This window comes from Heterodontus francisci, chromosome 36, assembly GCF_036365525.1.
Source record: "Heterodontus francisci isolate sHetFra1 chromosome 36, sHetFra1.hap1, whole genome shotgun sequence".
Classification (NCBI taxonomy): Eukaryota; Metazoa; Chordata; class Chondrichthyes; order Heterodontiformes; family Heterodontidae; genus Heterodontus; species Heterodontus francisci.
Window position 1 is genome coordinate 36,140,615 of NC_090406.1, and position 13,677 is coordinate 36,154,291.

The following is a 13,677-nucleotide window of genomic DNA, read 5'->3' on the forward strand; positions in this document are numbered from 1 at the left end:
AGTGGTGATCAGTCAGGCCCCAGCAAGGCAAGGGCGGTCAATAGGGGGGATGGGGGGCATGTTGGGCCTTGGGGATAGTTAGGGCATTGGTGGGGGGGGTGGCCCTCCATCTGGCAGAGGGTGCCTAATCAGGAGGGCCCCCCAGGCCATCAGAAAGCCGCCTCTTTTTAACAGGCAGCTTTACTCGGGCCTGGGCCGTCCGCTTGCCACTGGTGAAATCACAGTGGCAGCAGGCGGAGGCCCTTAAGTGACCATTTACAGGCCACTTAAGTGCCTTGATTGGCCTGGCGTGGGCGGACCATTATTCGCTGCTGCCATCCCGTGTAAAATGGCGGCGGGAGCAGGTCAGGAAGGGCCCCCCAAGCCTCCCACTCCATTTGACGCCCCCCTACCCCACCCCACCACCATCCCGCTCTTTGGGGGTGGCGTAAAAATCCGGCCATTCTTTCTGATCTGAAAATATCCTTCCAAGGCTTTAATTATTTCACCATACAGGATTTCCTTTGCATCAATCCCAAGGGTAGTTAAAATGTCCTCCGCACTGTCTCCCATGGCGTAAAGTAACACACTGACCTGTTTTCTCTCTGGTCATGCCATTCGACCTAATGCAGAACGGTACCTGTCGAATCTTTGAATCCACCTCAGCCACGCTTTGGGCTGGTTGGGCTCCGCCGCTTGCTTAAAGCCCTCTGGTAAGGCTATTGATGTCTCCATGCTTCTCTCCGCTGTTTTTGATCTCTTCTGTTCAAAAGTTTCTCAACAGTCGTTTTTACTGCTGCCACCATATACTATACTGTCAGTGTGCTGTTGATATTAAATGAGGAGTGTAGACTTTGGGTCAAACTAACAGGAGTTTATTTACAGGAGTCTTATCTCCAAGGTATCTACATGAACTGAGCAACATGAGGTTCACACAAGTGGCATCCCATCCTTTATATATAATCTACCCAGCCACAGCTTATGCACATTATACTACAACCACCACCCTCCTCCGCCTGGCTAAACCTTGTTCTTACATTGAGCAACTTCTTTAACTCCACTCATTTCCTCCAAATAAAAGGTGCTGTTATGGGTACCCACTTGGGTCCTAGTTATGCCTGTCTTTTTGTCGGATATGTGGGACATTCTTTGTTCCAGTCCTACCCCTCCATCACCTCTTTCTCTGATACATTAATGACTGTATCAGTGCTGTTTCCTGCTCACACCCTGAACTGGAAAATTCCATCACCTTTGCTTCTGCACCTGGAATACTGTGTGCAATGGTAGGCTGCATATTTAAAGAAGGATATACTTGCCTTGGAGACAGTACAGTGAAGGTTCCTTAGATTGGTCCCTGGGATGAGGGGGTTGCCCTATGATGAGAGGCTGAGTAAATTGTGCCTATATTCTCTGGAGTTTAGAAGAATGAGAGCTGATCTCATTGAACCATGCAAGATTATGAAGGGGTTTGACAGGGTAGATAATGAGAAGTTATTTCCCCTGGCTGGGGAATCTAGAACAAGGGGGTAGAGTTTCAGGATAAGGGGCCGATCATTTAGGACTGAGATGCGGAGAAATTTCTTCACTCAAATTGTTGTGAATCTTTGGAATTCTCTACCCCAGAGGGTTGTGGATGCGCATCACTAAATACTTTTAAGGCTGAGCTAGACGGATTTTTAGTCTTTCAGGGAATTGAGGGATATGGGGAGTCTCTGGGAAAGTGGAGTTGAAGCTCAAGATCAGACTTGATCATCTTGAATCGTGGAGCAGGCTTGACAGGCTGTATTGTCTATTCCTGCTCCTATTTCCTATGTTCTTATGTTCAATTTCCACTCTTCTCTTTCCTCCACATTTCCAACTCCGACTCTTCTTTTCCCTCCCTTGACTTCTCTGCCTCTATTTCTCGAGATAGGCTATCCACCAATATTCACTATAAGCCCAATGACTCACACAGCTACCTTCACTACACTTCCTCACACCCGTCCCCCACTTCCTTAAAGAACTCTATTCCATTCTCCTGAATTCTCCAGCTCCGACTCATCTGTTCTGATGATGCAACCTTCCATACTAGCACTACCAATATGTCTTTATGTCTTTCTTTATTAACAACCCAGAATTCCACCCGCCAACCCCTCCCCCCCCCCCCCCCCCCCGCAATGTGGTTGACACGGACGTCAGCCGTGTCCATTCCATTTCATGCCCTTCTCTCATGCCTTCCCATCCCTCCAGGAACCGTGATAGGGTTCCCCTTGTCCTCACCTTCCACCCCACAAGACACCACATTCAATGGATCATCTTCCGCCATTTCCACCATCTCCAGTGTGATGCCACCTCCGAATGCATCCTCCCCTCCACTCTCCTTTCAGCATTCCGAAGGGACCATTCCCTCCATGACACCCTTGTCCACTCCTCAGTTACCCCCAACACCCCCTCCCCTTTCCATGGCACCTTTTCATGCAAGTGCGCGAGATGCAACACCTGCCCTTTTACCTCCTCCGTTCTCACCATTCAGAGCCCCAAACATTCCATTCAGGTGAAATAGTGATTTACTTGTACTTCTTTCAATTTAGTATATTGTATTTGCTGCTCACAATATGCTTTCCTCCTCACTGGGGAGACAAAACACAGACTGGGTGATCACTTTGTGGAACACTTCCCTTCAGTCTGCAAGCGTGATCTTAATCTTCTAGTCACCAGTCATTTTAATTCTCCAGCTTGCTCCCACTCTGACCATTTTGCTCTTGGCCTCCTACGGTGTTAAGCAAACTCATCTTTCAACCGGACACTTTACATTGAGTCCAACAATTTTAGATCTTAACCTCTGCCTCCATTTTGTTTCCTTTTTATTTGCTGGTGTGTTTTTTTTTCTGTCTTGTTTCTCTTTTTCCCTTTTCTTGCTTTTGGGCAGCAGCTATACATGATCCTGCCATTCACATTAACTTTGTCTCTTTGCTTGTCCCATTACCACTCCCTTTGGCCCTGCACCATGAACCCTTGTGTCACTTAACCTCACCTGGCCTCCACAGACCTTCCCTTTTTTTTCTTTTTCTCACCCTCCCCCCATCACTTGTTCAAAATCTAATACTTACCTAATTTTTCCCAGTTCTGATGAAAGGTTACAGACCAGATGCTGCCTGTCCTGCTGAGTATTTCCAGGATTTTCAGTTTTTATTTCAGATTTACAGCAAATGCAGTATTTTACTTTTGTATATGTGAATACTTAATGCATTTATATGAAGTTCCATCCTTTTCTACATTAATGAAACAATCTAATAGTTTAAAGAAAATAACATAATAAGTTCATTAGGACTCAGTTGGTCACTTTGTCAACCTCAGAATCAGAAGATACACTGATGACAACCAGCTCTACCTCACCACCACTTCTCGTGACTCCTCCACTGTCTCTAAATTATCAGACTGCTTACTCAACATCCAGTACTAGATGAGCAGAAATTTCCTCCAACTAAATATTGGGAAGACCAAAGCCGTTGGCTGGAATTTTACGCATTTCCCCTTCCCCGCTCCCGCTGGTAGCAGGCTAAGAGGCAGGGGTGGGGTTTAGTTTAGTTTAGAGATACAGCACTGAAACAGGCCCTTCGGCCCACCGAGTCTGTGCCGACCATCAACCACCCATCTATACTAATCCTATATTCCTACCACATCCCCACCTGTTCTTATATTTTCCCTACCACCTACCTATACTAGGGACAATTTATCTGCCAACCTGCATGTCTTTTGGCTTGTGGGAGGAAACCGGAGCACCCGGAGAAAACCCACGCAGACACAGGGAGAACTTGCAAACTCCACACAGGCAGCACCCAGAATCGAACCCGGGTCGCTGGAGCTGTGAGGCTGCGGTGCTAACCACTGCGCCACTGTGCCGCCCTGTATAAAATTAGTTGGGATAGCAGGGAGTGTGTGCCTGTCACCTACCAACCCCCGCTGGTATCTTACCGGGGGGGTGAGGTGCAGGCGGCCCACCTGACCTTAGGCCAATTGAGGCCCTTAGTTCCACTTAAGGGCCACTTCCTGCCACCACTGGTATTTTACCAGCGGTGGATGGATACTTTGCCACCTGGGGAGGCTGCCCATTAACACCTGACGGCTTCCTTGTGGACTGGGGTGGCTCTCCTGATCGGGCACCCTGTGCCCTACATAGCCTCCCCGACCCCAGCAGCATTAGTCAGCTGACTGGAATACGCACACCCCCCCCCCCCCCCCACAACCTCAGCCTTTCGATCAACACCACCCCCTCCACCTGCTAGGATCTGGCTGATTGGTCCCGGTGAGCCCCAACCCCACTTACCTGCTCCGAGGCCAATGTCCAGGGTGGCTCCTCACACTGGGTGCATTCCCAGCAGTGGCCACCACTCCCGGTGGCACTGATGAGACTGAAGATCTGTCGATTCTCTGAATGGCCGGGAACTCTTGAAGGCAGGTCATCCTCTCTCAAAGGGGTGGAAGATATGACTGCAGACAAATAATTGCCTGAGAATGCAAAGCAGCAACGTGGCTCCCAGGGCCAGAGGAGGCGGGCTCGTCCTCGACTTTCCAGCAGGTGGGCGGAGCCACAACCTCCTCATAAAATTCCAGCCATTTTCTTTGGTCCCTGCCACAAACACAGTTCCCTCACCACCGATTCCATCCCTCTCCATGGCAACTGTCTGAGACTGAACCATACTGTTCCCAACTTTGGTGTCATATTTGAACCCGAGGTGACCTTTTGACCACATATCCATGCCATCAGTACCACCGCCTCTTTACACCTACATAACATTGCCTGACTCTGCCCCCTGCCTCAGTTCATCTGCTGCTGAAACCCTCATCCATACTTCAGTTATCTTTGGTCTTGACTATGCCAGTGCACTCCTGGCTGGCCTCCCATATGCTACCCTCTGTAAACTTGAGATCGTCCAAAACTCTGCTGCCTGTGTCCGAACTCACACCAAGTCCCGTTCACACATCGCTCCTTTGCTCATTGACCTACATTGGCTCCCAATAAAGTGACGTCTCAATTTAAAAATTCACATCTTTTTTTCAATTCACTCCATGGCCTCACCCCTCCCTGTCTCTAATATCTTCCAGCCCCAGAACCCTCCAAGACATCTGCTCTCCTCCACCACTGGATATCAACCCTGGATGTCAAAGCAATTAGGATAAAGCAAAAAAGGGAAGCTTATGTCTGATACTGTGAGCTTAGTACTACAAACATCCTTTAGGAGTATAGAAAGTGGAGAATTGAAATGAAAAAGGAAATTAGGAAAGCAAAGAGAGGACATGAAAAAATATTGACAAGTAAAATCAAGGAAAAGCCAAAGATATTTTATAAGTACATAAAGAGCAAGAAGATAACTAAAGAAAAAGTAGGGCTGATTAGACACCAAAAAAGGTAACGTGTTTAGAGGTGGAAGATGTGAGCATGGGTTCCTAATGAATACTTTACATCTGTCTTTACAAAAGAGGGGGATGATGCAGACATTGTAGTTAAGGAGGAGGAGTGTGAAATATTGGATGGTATAAACATAGTGAGTGAGGAAATATTAAGGTATTTAGCATCTTTTAAAGTAGATAAATCAGCAGGCTCAAATGAAATATATCCCAGGCTGCTAAGGGAGGCAAGGGAGGAAATAGCTAACACTCTGACCATCAAATTCCAACCGTCTCTGGCTACAGGTGCGATGCCAAAGGATTGGAGGACTGTTAACAAGGTACTGTTGTTTAAAAAGGGAGGAAGGGATAGGTCAAGTAACTACAGGCCAGTTAGCCTAACCTCAGTGGTGAGCACATTATTGGAAAAAATTCTGAGGGACATTATAAATCATCATTTAGAAAGGCACGGATTGATCAACGACAGACAGCATGAATTTGTTAAGGGAAGCCAGTGTCTAACTAACTTGATTGAATTTTTTGAGGTGGTAACAAGGAGGGTCGATCAAGGTAGCCTGTTTGATGCAGCAAGACTTTTAGCGAGGACCCATATGGCAGACTGGCCAGAAAAGTAAGAGCCCATGGGATTCAAGGGCTAGTGGCAAGTTGATCAAAAATTGGCTCAGTGGCAGGAAACAAAGAGCAATGGTTGACGGGTGCTTTGTGACTAGAAAGCGGTTTCCAGTGGGGGTTCCGCAGGGATCAGTACTAGATCCCTTGCTTTTCGTGGTATATATCAATGATTTATAGGCATCGTGATTAAGAAGCTTGCAGATGATATAACAATTGGTCATGTCGTTGATAGTGAGAAAGAAAGCTTTAGACTGTGGGAAGATATCAATGGACTGGTCGTGTGCAGAAAAGTGGCAAATGGAATTCAATCCAGAGAAGACTTGCAGGTTGATAGGTAAATTGGCCATTAGCAATTGCCCCTAGTATAGGTAGGTGGTAGGGAAATATAGGGACAGGTGGGGATGTGGTAGGAATATGGAATTAGTGTAGGATTAGTATAAATGGGTGGTTGATGGTCGGCACAGACTCGGTGGGCCGAAGGGCCTGTTTCAGTGCTGTATCTCTAAACTCTAAACTAAAGAAGTGTGAGGTAATGCATTTGGGGAGGGTAAACAAGGCAAAGGAAAACACTAAAAATGATAGGATACTGAGAACTGTAGAGGAACAGAGAGACCTTGGAGTCCATGTTCAAAGCTCCCTGTGGCAGCCTGGGGGAGAGCCATTGGAGCCAGAGGCTCGATTGCGAAAGAGGGACTGTGGGCAGGGAAGGAGGGAAGGCAGCCCCCATGGCCACAGTGGTCTCCCGAGAGGGGTGTGTCCTCTGACCCTCACCCCCCTGAATATTTTTTTAGGCTTACCAGTCCAAGCTGCTCTGGTCTTCTGCATGCCACGGCAGAGACCATCTTCTCCAGTGGTGATGCTGTGGCTTCAGAGCTGCTGGCCTCTGATAGGGCCAGCAGCATCAGGAGCCTGTCTGCCATCCTTAATTGGACAGTGGACCCACAGGCAGCCAATTTGGAGGCCGCTAGTGTTAAAATTGCCGAAGCGGTCCCGCTGCCGGCATGTGCAGGCTTGGGACCCACTTTTCGCCCCAACATCGGGGTACTGACACCTGCGGTACAATTAAGGCCAATGTCTCCATATTTGGTTTGGTGTCAGTTTTCTGTCTGATTACACTCTGCGAAACACCTTTGGCTGTTTTACTATGTTAAAGGCGCTATGTAAGTGCAAATTCATCATTTCTCCCCTCACTACGTTTCGCCCATCAGCTGAGATGGTGTACCAGGGTTGTGGCGCTTGGAGTCAGCAGTGATAGCTGGGTATAGATGAGGACCAGTGATTCCAGTCCATCCTACAAATTGGATGCAGCTGACTGAAAATACAAGGGTACTACCTCTATCTGAATGCCCCATTCTCTCAAAAGCAAACAGTACATTCAGCAGACTCTACAAATGTGTGTGGAGCAACCACAGCCTCAGAGCACAGACCAAACTCAAAGTGTGAAAAGCCATAGTCCTCACAACCATTCTGTATGGCGCCATGTCAGGGGTCCTATACCGCCATCATGTACGCCTTCTAGAGCACTTCCATCAGTGCTGCCTCCACAGCATCCTCAAGATGCACTGGCAGGACCGCATCACAAAAATTGAAGTCCTGGATGCAGCCAACGTCACCAGCATCAAGGCCATCCTCCTGCAAAGCCACCTGCGTTGAGCGGGTCACATTGCCCTGATGGATGACAGTCGCCTGCCCAAGATCATGTTGTATGGAGAGCTGACCACAGGTAAAAGGAACAGAAGGGCCTCATGCAAACTTTTCAAGGACACCCTGAAGAAGTCTCTCTCTCTGTGCCACATCAATCATTGCCAGTGGGAAGCACAGCCCATAGATTGTGATGCCTGGAGATGCTACATCAGGAGGGCTACAGACACCTTTGAGACTGAGCGAAGAACCAGCATGAAAAAGAAAAGGAGGAGAAGGATGGATCTATTTTGCCCCCAGCAGCAACTACACCTTCATTTGTACCCACTGTGGGAGAATCTGCTGCACATGGATAGATCTGACTAGCCACCAGCAGGCCTACAACTGATGACAACAACCTTCCCAAAATCTTTGTCCACCAAAAAAGGTCAAGAGAGAGAAATGCAATTTGCTGTCATTGTATTCATATCCTCTATATACCACAGAGCTGTTCAAGGTATTGACTCATAAAATCAAATCAAAATTTGGCCAAGTTGCATCCATGATCATCAATATTGTAATTATAGGCTTTCAGTTGATTGGCTGTGGAAAAAATGTTTTTCGATTGAAAATCTTCTTTTCTAAACTTGCTGCTGCTGCCAAAGTGGACCAATTGTTGATTTTTGAATCGATGTGTTGCTGTAAGACTTGTGTTTGTTTCAGTGTCTCAGAACCTGAGCCCAAAGCAAACAATAAAAAGAGTTTTCCTGAAGCTACTGGCAGTATAAAGGGTTCATATATACTTTTTTAAAATTAATGAGAAATAGGGGGCAGTTAGATCTTTTTAAAAAAAATCCAAATTCTGAGGAGAGAGGATTGTTTAGAAGGATTTTTAATTTGTCTTTTTTTCTATTTTTAGGCAGAATGTCGGAACTTTATCAAAGTACTTCTGAAGAGGAATAGCAGCACGCTTTTTATATGTGGGACCAATGCTTATAATCCAGTGTGTGCAAATTACACAGTGAGTGACTGTTGCCTCCTGTAATATTCCTCTTTGTGCCTGCAGATCTCATTAGTACGGTTCTCCTTTACACTCTGAACAGCACAAGACGCCAGCTACCTAATGAGCTAGAGTTATCAACTGAGGGATATTGACCCTGGCAGCCTTGCAAGGACTTGTAACATTTTGGGGCATTAACTAAGGGGAGATTCAGAAAGAGTCATGTTGTAGTGTTTTATCTCCAGTTGTATAGCTAGAATCAAAAGAATTGTGGAAATGTCAGCACAGAAAGAGGCCATTTGGCTCAGTGCACCTGTACTAATGCCTGAGAGATGAGTTCAGTCAAGCAAGATAAGGAAACTACTGTTCCTGATGTTAGCACCTGCCAGCTGTGACACTGACAGTGATTTTTTTTAAAACACTGACCAACTGCAAAGCTATTATGCTGAGCACTCCCACTCCCTGCAACTGTCAGAGAGAGGGGGGAGAACAGAGAGAGAGGGAGGGGGCTGTGGCCGGAGGAACGAGAGAGAAAGAGGGGAGAGACAGAGGGTGGGGGGACACAGAGATCGAGGACAACACAGAGTGGGCTAGACAACACAGAGAGGGGTGAAAGCAGACAGCAACAGAGAGGGGGAGTGATCAAGATAGATGGACATCTATCTGGAATACTTTGTATCACTACAAGTATGCGGGCAAACATTGACTACTTGTGCAAGCAAAGAAATGCCAGGTATCTCACTAAATCAGTGTCCAACACAGTGATGAGAAAGTAAATTAATAAATTAATCTTCTCATTTAAAGCTTCTTCACAAAAATGCACATTTGTTGTTTTGATTAATCGTAAGATAAATTTTTCATGCCTTTATGTTTCTGAAATTGTCTCACCGGCCCCTATGCAAGACAATAATTGTAATGTAGCCTCCCCACGTGAAAAGGTTGAACAACACTGGTCTAATGAAACCCTCTGTTAGTTAAACTAGAGTAAGGAACAGCCTGGATTGGTGATTATCCTGGCCCCAATGTAATCACCTATGGGTGAATGTTTAAATGTATAGCTTGCTTGTTTTACTCGTGTGTTACTGAATGAAATCTGTCAAGTTGTTCTGACCCTGGATCTCAAATCTTTGATACTTGGCAAAGCTTGTTACTAATTCGCTGACCAGAGAAAATAATGTTTCACTATTTACCCTCTCAAATGTTTTCATGACTTTGAACACTTCCACATTGTGTGCCTCAGCCCCAACCTCAAAAGAGAATCCTTGCATCTGACAGTGGCATATTTTTCCATTTCCTACTGTTACAGGCAGGTGGGAAATGATGGGGATTGTTTCCCTTTTACACCTCTCAACTGTCCGAAGACAGTGTTTCTGTTAGAAATGTGTTTTAACCCCTGAGCATTTTGATGTTCAACAGACAGGTTTTCTCATAGATTTAAAGAAAGGTAAATGTTTACTGAACAACAATCAAAGATATTCACAACTTCACCCACACTCACATGCACACACACACACACACTAGAAAAGATAGAGTTAAAAGATAACCTTCATTTTGGTCTGATGGTTTTTAAAAGAGCTCACTGTAAACCTTGTCTTCTTCCCTGGGGGTGAAGATTTTAAAATGGTGCAGGCTTATTATTACTTTTTCCTGGATCACTGAAGACAAAACTTGTAAATTTTCCAGAGGGCAAAGGCGTTGTTGCAAACTTCGTTTTTTAGTATCTCCGTCATGGTTCAATATCAAAACGCCTGGTACAATTTCTCAGATATGGAGTTCAAGGCCAGTTCCAGTCACTTCAGACTTGTAGTTTAAAGATGTTGTTCTAGCCAGGGTCCTTCTTCTTCTGCTGGAGCAGATGGAATCTCTCTCTGGCTGTCTGCCTTTGTCTGTCCACTGTATACTTTTATTAAGCTCCTTAACAGACCCCCTGGTTTCTGTCATGTGGCCATGGTTTCTCTTTGCTATTGTCCTCATAAAGGGTGATGATGGGGCCATTGTTAAACAGTGGGGTCTGGGTGTCCCACATCATCATTCCATTTTGATAAAGTGGAGTTTTTTCACATCTGTTCCTTTGAGTTTGAATTTGGAGACACCAGGGGGAATTTTATGCTCTCCCCCCGGCAGGTTTGGAGGTGGGGAAAGCATAAAATCAGGTGGGATGGTGGCAGGAGTGGGTGTGGGGGAGCCCCACCACCTTCCCTCGTCTGCCAAAATTGAGACAGGAAGGCCTGTGAACGGCCTTCCCGCCCCCACCAATTGAGGCCCTTTATTGGGCAATCAATGCCCAGTTAAGGGCCTCATCCCACCACTGCTGTAATTAGCTGTGTGAAGGGCAGCTCTGTTGTCACACAGGAAACATGGCACAAAAAACCGTGAGGGCTGCTTTCTTGCTCAGGGTGGAGTGGGGGGGGGGGGGGTCCCTTGTTAAAAGGCAATTAGTGCTTGAATGAGGGACCCAGCATCAGGAAGGGGTGGGGGTCACTGAGACCCAATCCTTAAATCCTTACCCTAGCTACTGACCCCCCCTCCACACCACTCCCCCATGATACCCCTCCCGCTCTGACCTACCTGTGTCCTGGATCCAGCGATGCTTCTGGGTCTCAAGTAGGTGCTCTACCGACAGCAGCCACCGCCTCTATGGTGGCAGTGCTCAATGAAAGAGCTGCTGGCCTCTGATTGGCTGGCAGCTCTCCTAGGGCAGGACGTCTGTTGCTGGGGTCCTTGATCCTGTGGAAGGCCCACTGCTATCCGCTTAAGTGCCTAATTGGCGCTGGATTCAATGGGCCTTCCACCAAAGAGGTGGCACAGGGTTCTCGGTGTCACTTTTTCCAGATGTCGAGACCCCCATTGCCAAGATAAAATCCCGGCTGCCATGTCTGTTATGCCATTATTAACCCAGTTTGTTGAAGACAGGTAGCCATTAACACAGAATGGTCCATTTACGCTTTAATGCCTTCTCCAAGGCTGGTCCAGATATGAAGATTGACTCAGGGTTCTTGCAGTTTCCAGGTGTATTGGCAGGACAGAATACCCGTCGACTCCATCTTACTTTTCAGAAAAAGTGTCCATTTTGTGTTTGTTTTATAAGTTCATTTTATAGTTCATAATTTCTCCATGCATGAGCTAGCTGTAACCTCTATTAACAGTCTACGTAGCTTTGAACTGTTGACCCAACTCAAATTTGCTGCTGTTTTCTCTAGTTTTATTGCTTTCTAGCTAAGAAAACACAAGCCATTTAGGAAGCAGAGTCATTCTGCTTTCCAAAGATCCTCTGTTAAATTATAGAACTGCTAGAATGAAGCATGAGGCATTCTTGGTTGTGCTGTATTTATTCAATCAGCTATTTTGTGGGTTTGATTTTTAATAGTCCAGAGAGACTCAAGTGTCAGAATTTGTGGGAACATCATATTCCAGTGTCAACTTAATAGCAACTCCATTCTTCACGATGATATTTTATACTGCAAAAGGAAAATTAATTATTGATTGCAGAAACATTTGTTCAGTGGAATTCTAATTTTTTCCAAACTTTTATAGAGTCATAGAGTCGTACAGCATAGAAACAGGCCCTTATGCCGACCATAATGCCTATCTATACTAATCCCACCTGCCTGCATTAATTCCATATCCCTCTATGCTTTTCTCATTCAAGTACCTGTCCAGATGCCTCTTAAATGTTGCTACTGTTCCTGCCTCCACCACCTCCTCTGGCAGCTCATTCCAGATACCCGCTATTCTTTCCTGACTTATTTCAACATCTAAAATGGGCCGCATCTCTTTGCATTTTAGTTCTGTATTCTTCTTAAATGAATGTTGCTGACATTTATACCTTGTGATGAACAGACCTTTCCACATGACATGAATGGAATCGATCTGTCCCTGTAACCTTTGCAACATGTTCTTTTTTTTCTTTGTGTTGAGAAAAATTCTATAATCCATGCAACACACCAATTTGTTTGAACACGAACTCACTGGCGCAGGTTCGGAAACCACAGAGGCCTGGGTCACAATTTTCTTTGGTTCTAATTTCACTAAAACTTGACTTTGTTATTGTACGTTTGTGTGTCCTCAGATACAATCAAGAAGGTGTTTGCATTGCTTGGTGGTACGTGATACACTGGGATTGAATTCTGATTACTCTGTAATTCTGTATATTTGCATAGTTTCTCCAGCATGTCCAATCCCCTACAAGCTACAATGTACCTTACAGCCAGCTAAAAATATCCCAGAAAGATTATTAAAGGAATCATTCTTAAAGAGTAAAGGAATTTAAAGAGACTTTGTGAAGTAATTATATGAGTCATCCTTGCCAGCAGGGACCTTTGCCTGCTGACACTGCATAACAGAAATTTGGGCACATATTGATTTTACAGCCATTATGGTCAAATAATCATGAGTCACGCACGACTGAATTTCTCAAGTGCAGGCCAGTAGGCGAGGCTTTGTGCTGGAAAAAAGGACTCAAAGTTTCTGCTCGTATCTCGTGTTATTCCATTTTTTACCCTCATCTTCTAGGAAGATAGAAACAGGAATAGGATATTCAGTTAGATCATGGCTGATCTGGATCTTATCCCCATCCACACGCCTTGGTTCCGTAACCGTGAATCCTCTTGCCTAGCAAATATCTATCAATTTCAGTTTTGAAATGTTCAATTGGCGTAGTGGCAACTGCTTTTTAGGAAGCGAGTTGCAGATTTGATAGATGTATGCAAAATCATGAATGGTTTTGATAGAGTAAATAAGGAGAAATTGGTTCAGTTGGTAGGTAGTTACCTGAAGACACTGATTTAAGGTGATAGGCAAAGAACCAGAGGTGATATGAGGATTTATTTTATTCAGCAAGTTATGATCTGGAATACACTGCCTGAAAAGGTGGTGGATGCAGATTCAGCGGTAACTTTCAAAAGGGAATTGATTAAATACTTGGAGAACAATTTACTGGGCTGTGGCAGAAGAGCAGGGGAGTGGGACTAATTGGATAGCCCTTTCAAAGAGACAGAACAGACACACTGCACCGAACGACCTCCATCTATACTGTATCATTCCATGATTTGCACTGCCCTTTGTCTGAATAACTGCTC

General features: G+C 45.5%; 1 protein-coding gene across 3 annotated transcripts in view; it reads left to right on the forward strand.

The window, feature by feature from the left end:
• sema6bb (sema domain, transmembrane domain (TM), and cytoplasmic domain, (semaphorin) 6Bb) overlaps positions 1-13,677 on the forward strand; it is a 578,950-nt gene that overhangs the window by 375,237 nt on the left and 190,036 nt on the right. For all 3 annotated transcript variants that reach the window (XM_068016533.1, XM_068016532.1, XM_068016534.1), the window contains one exon: positions 8,519-8,620. In XM_068016533.1, the coding sequence (XP_067872634.1) occupies positions 8,519-8,620 (102 nt within the window). The remainder of the gene's footprint in view (positions 1-8,518; positions 8,621-13,677) is intronic.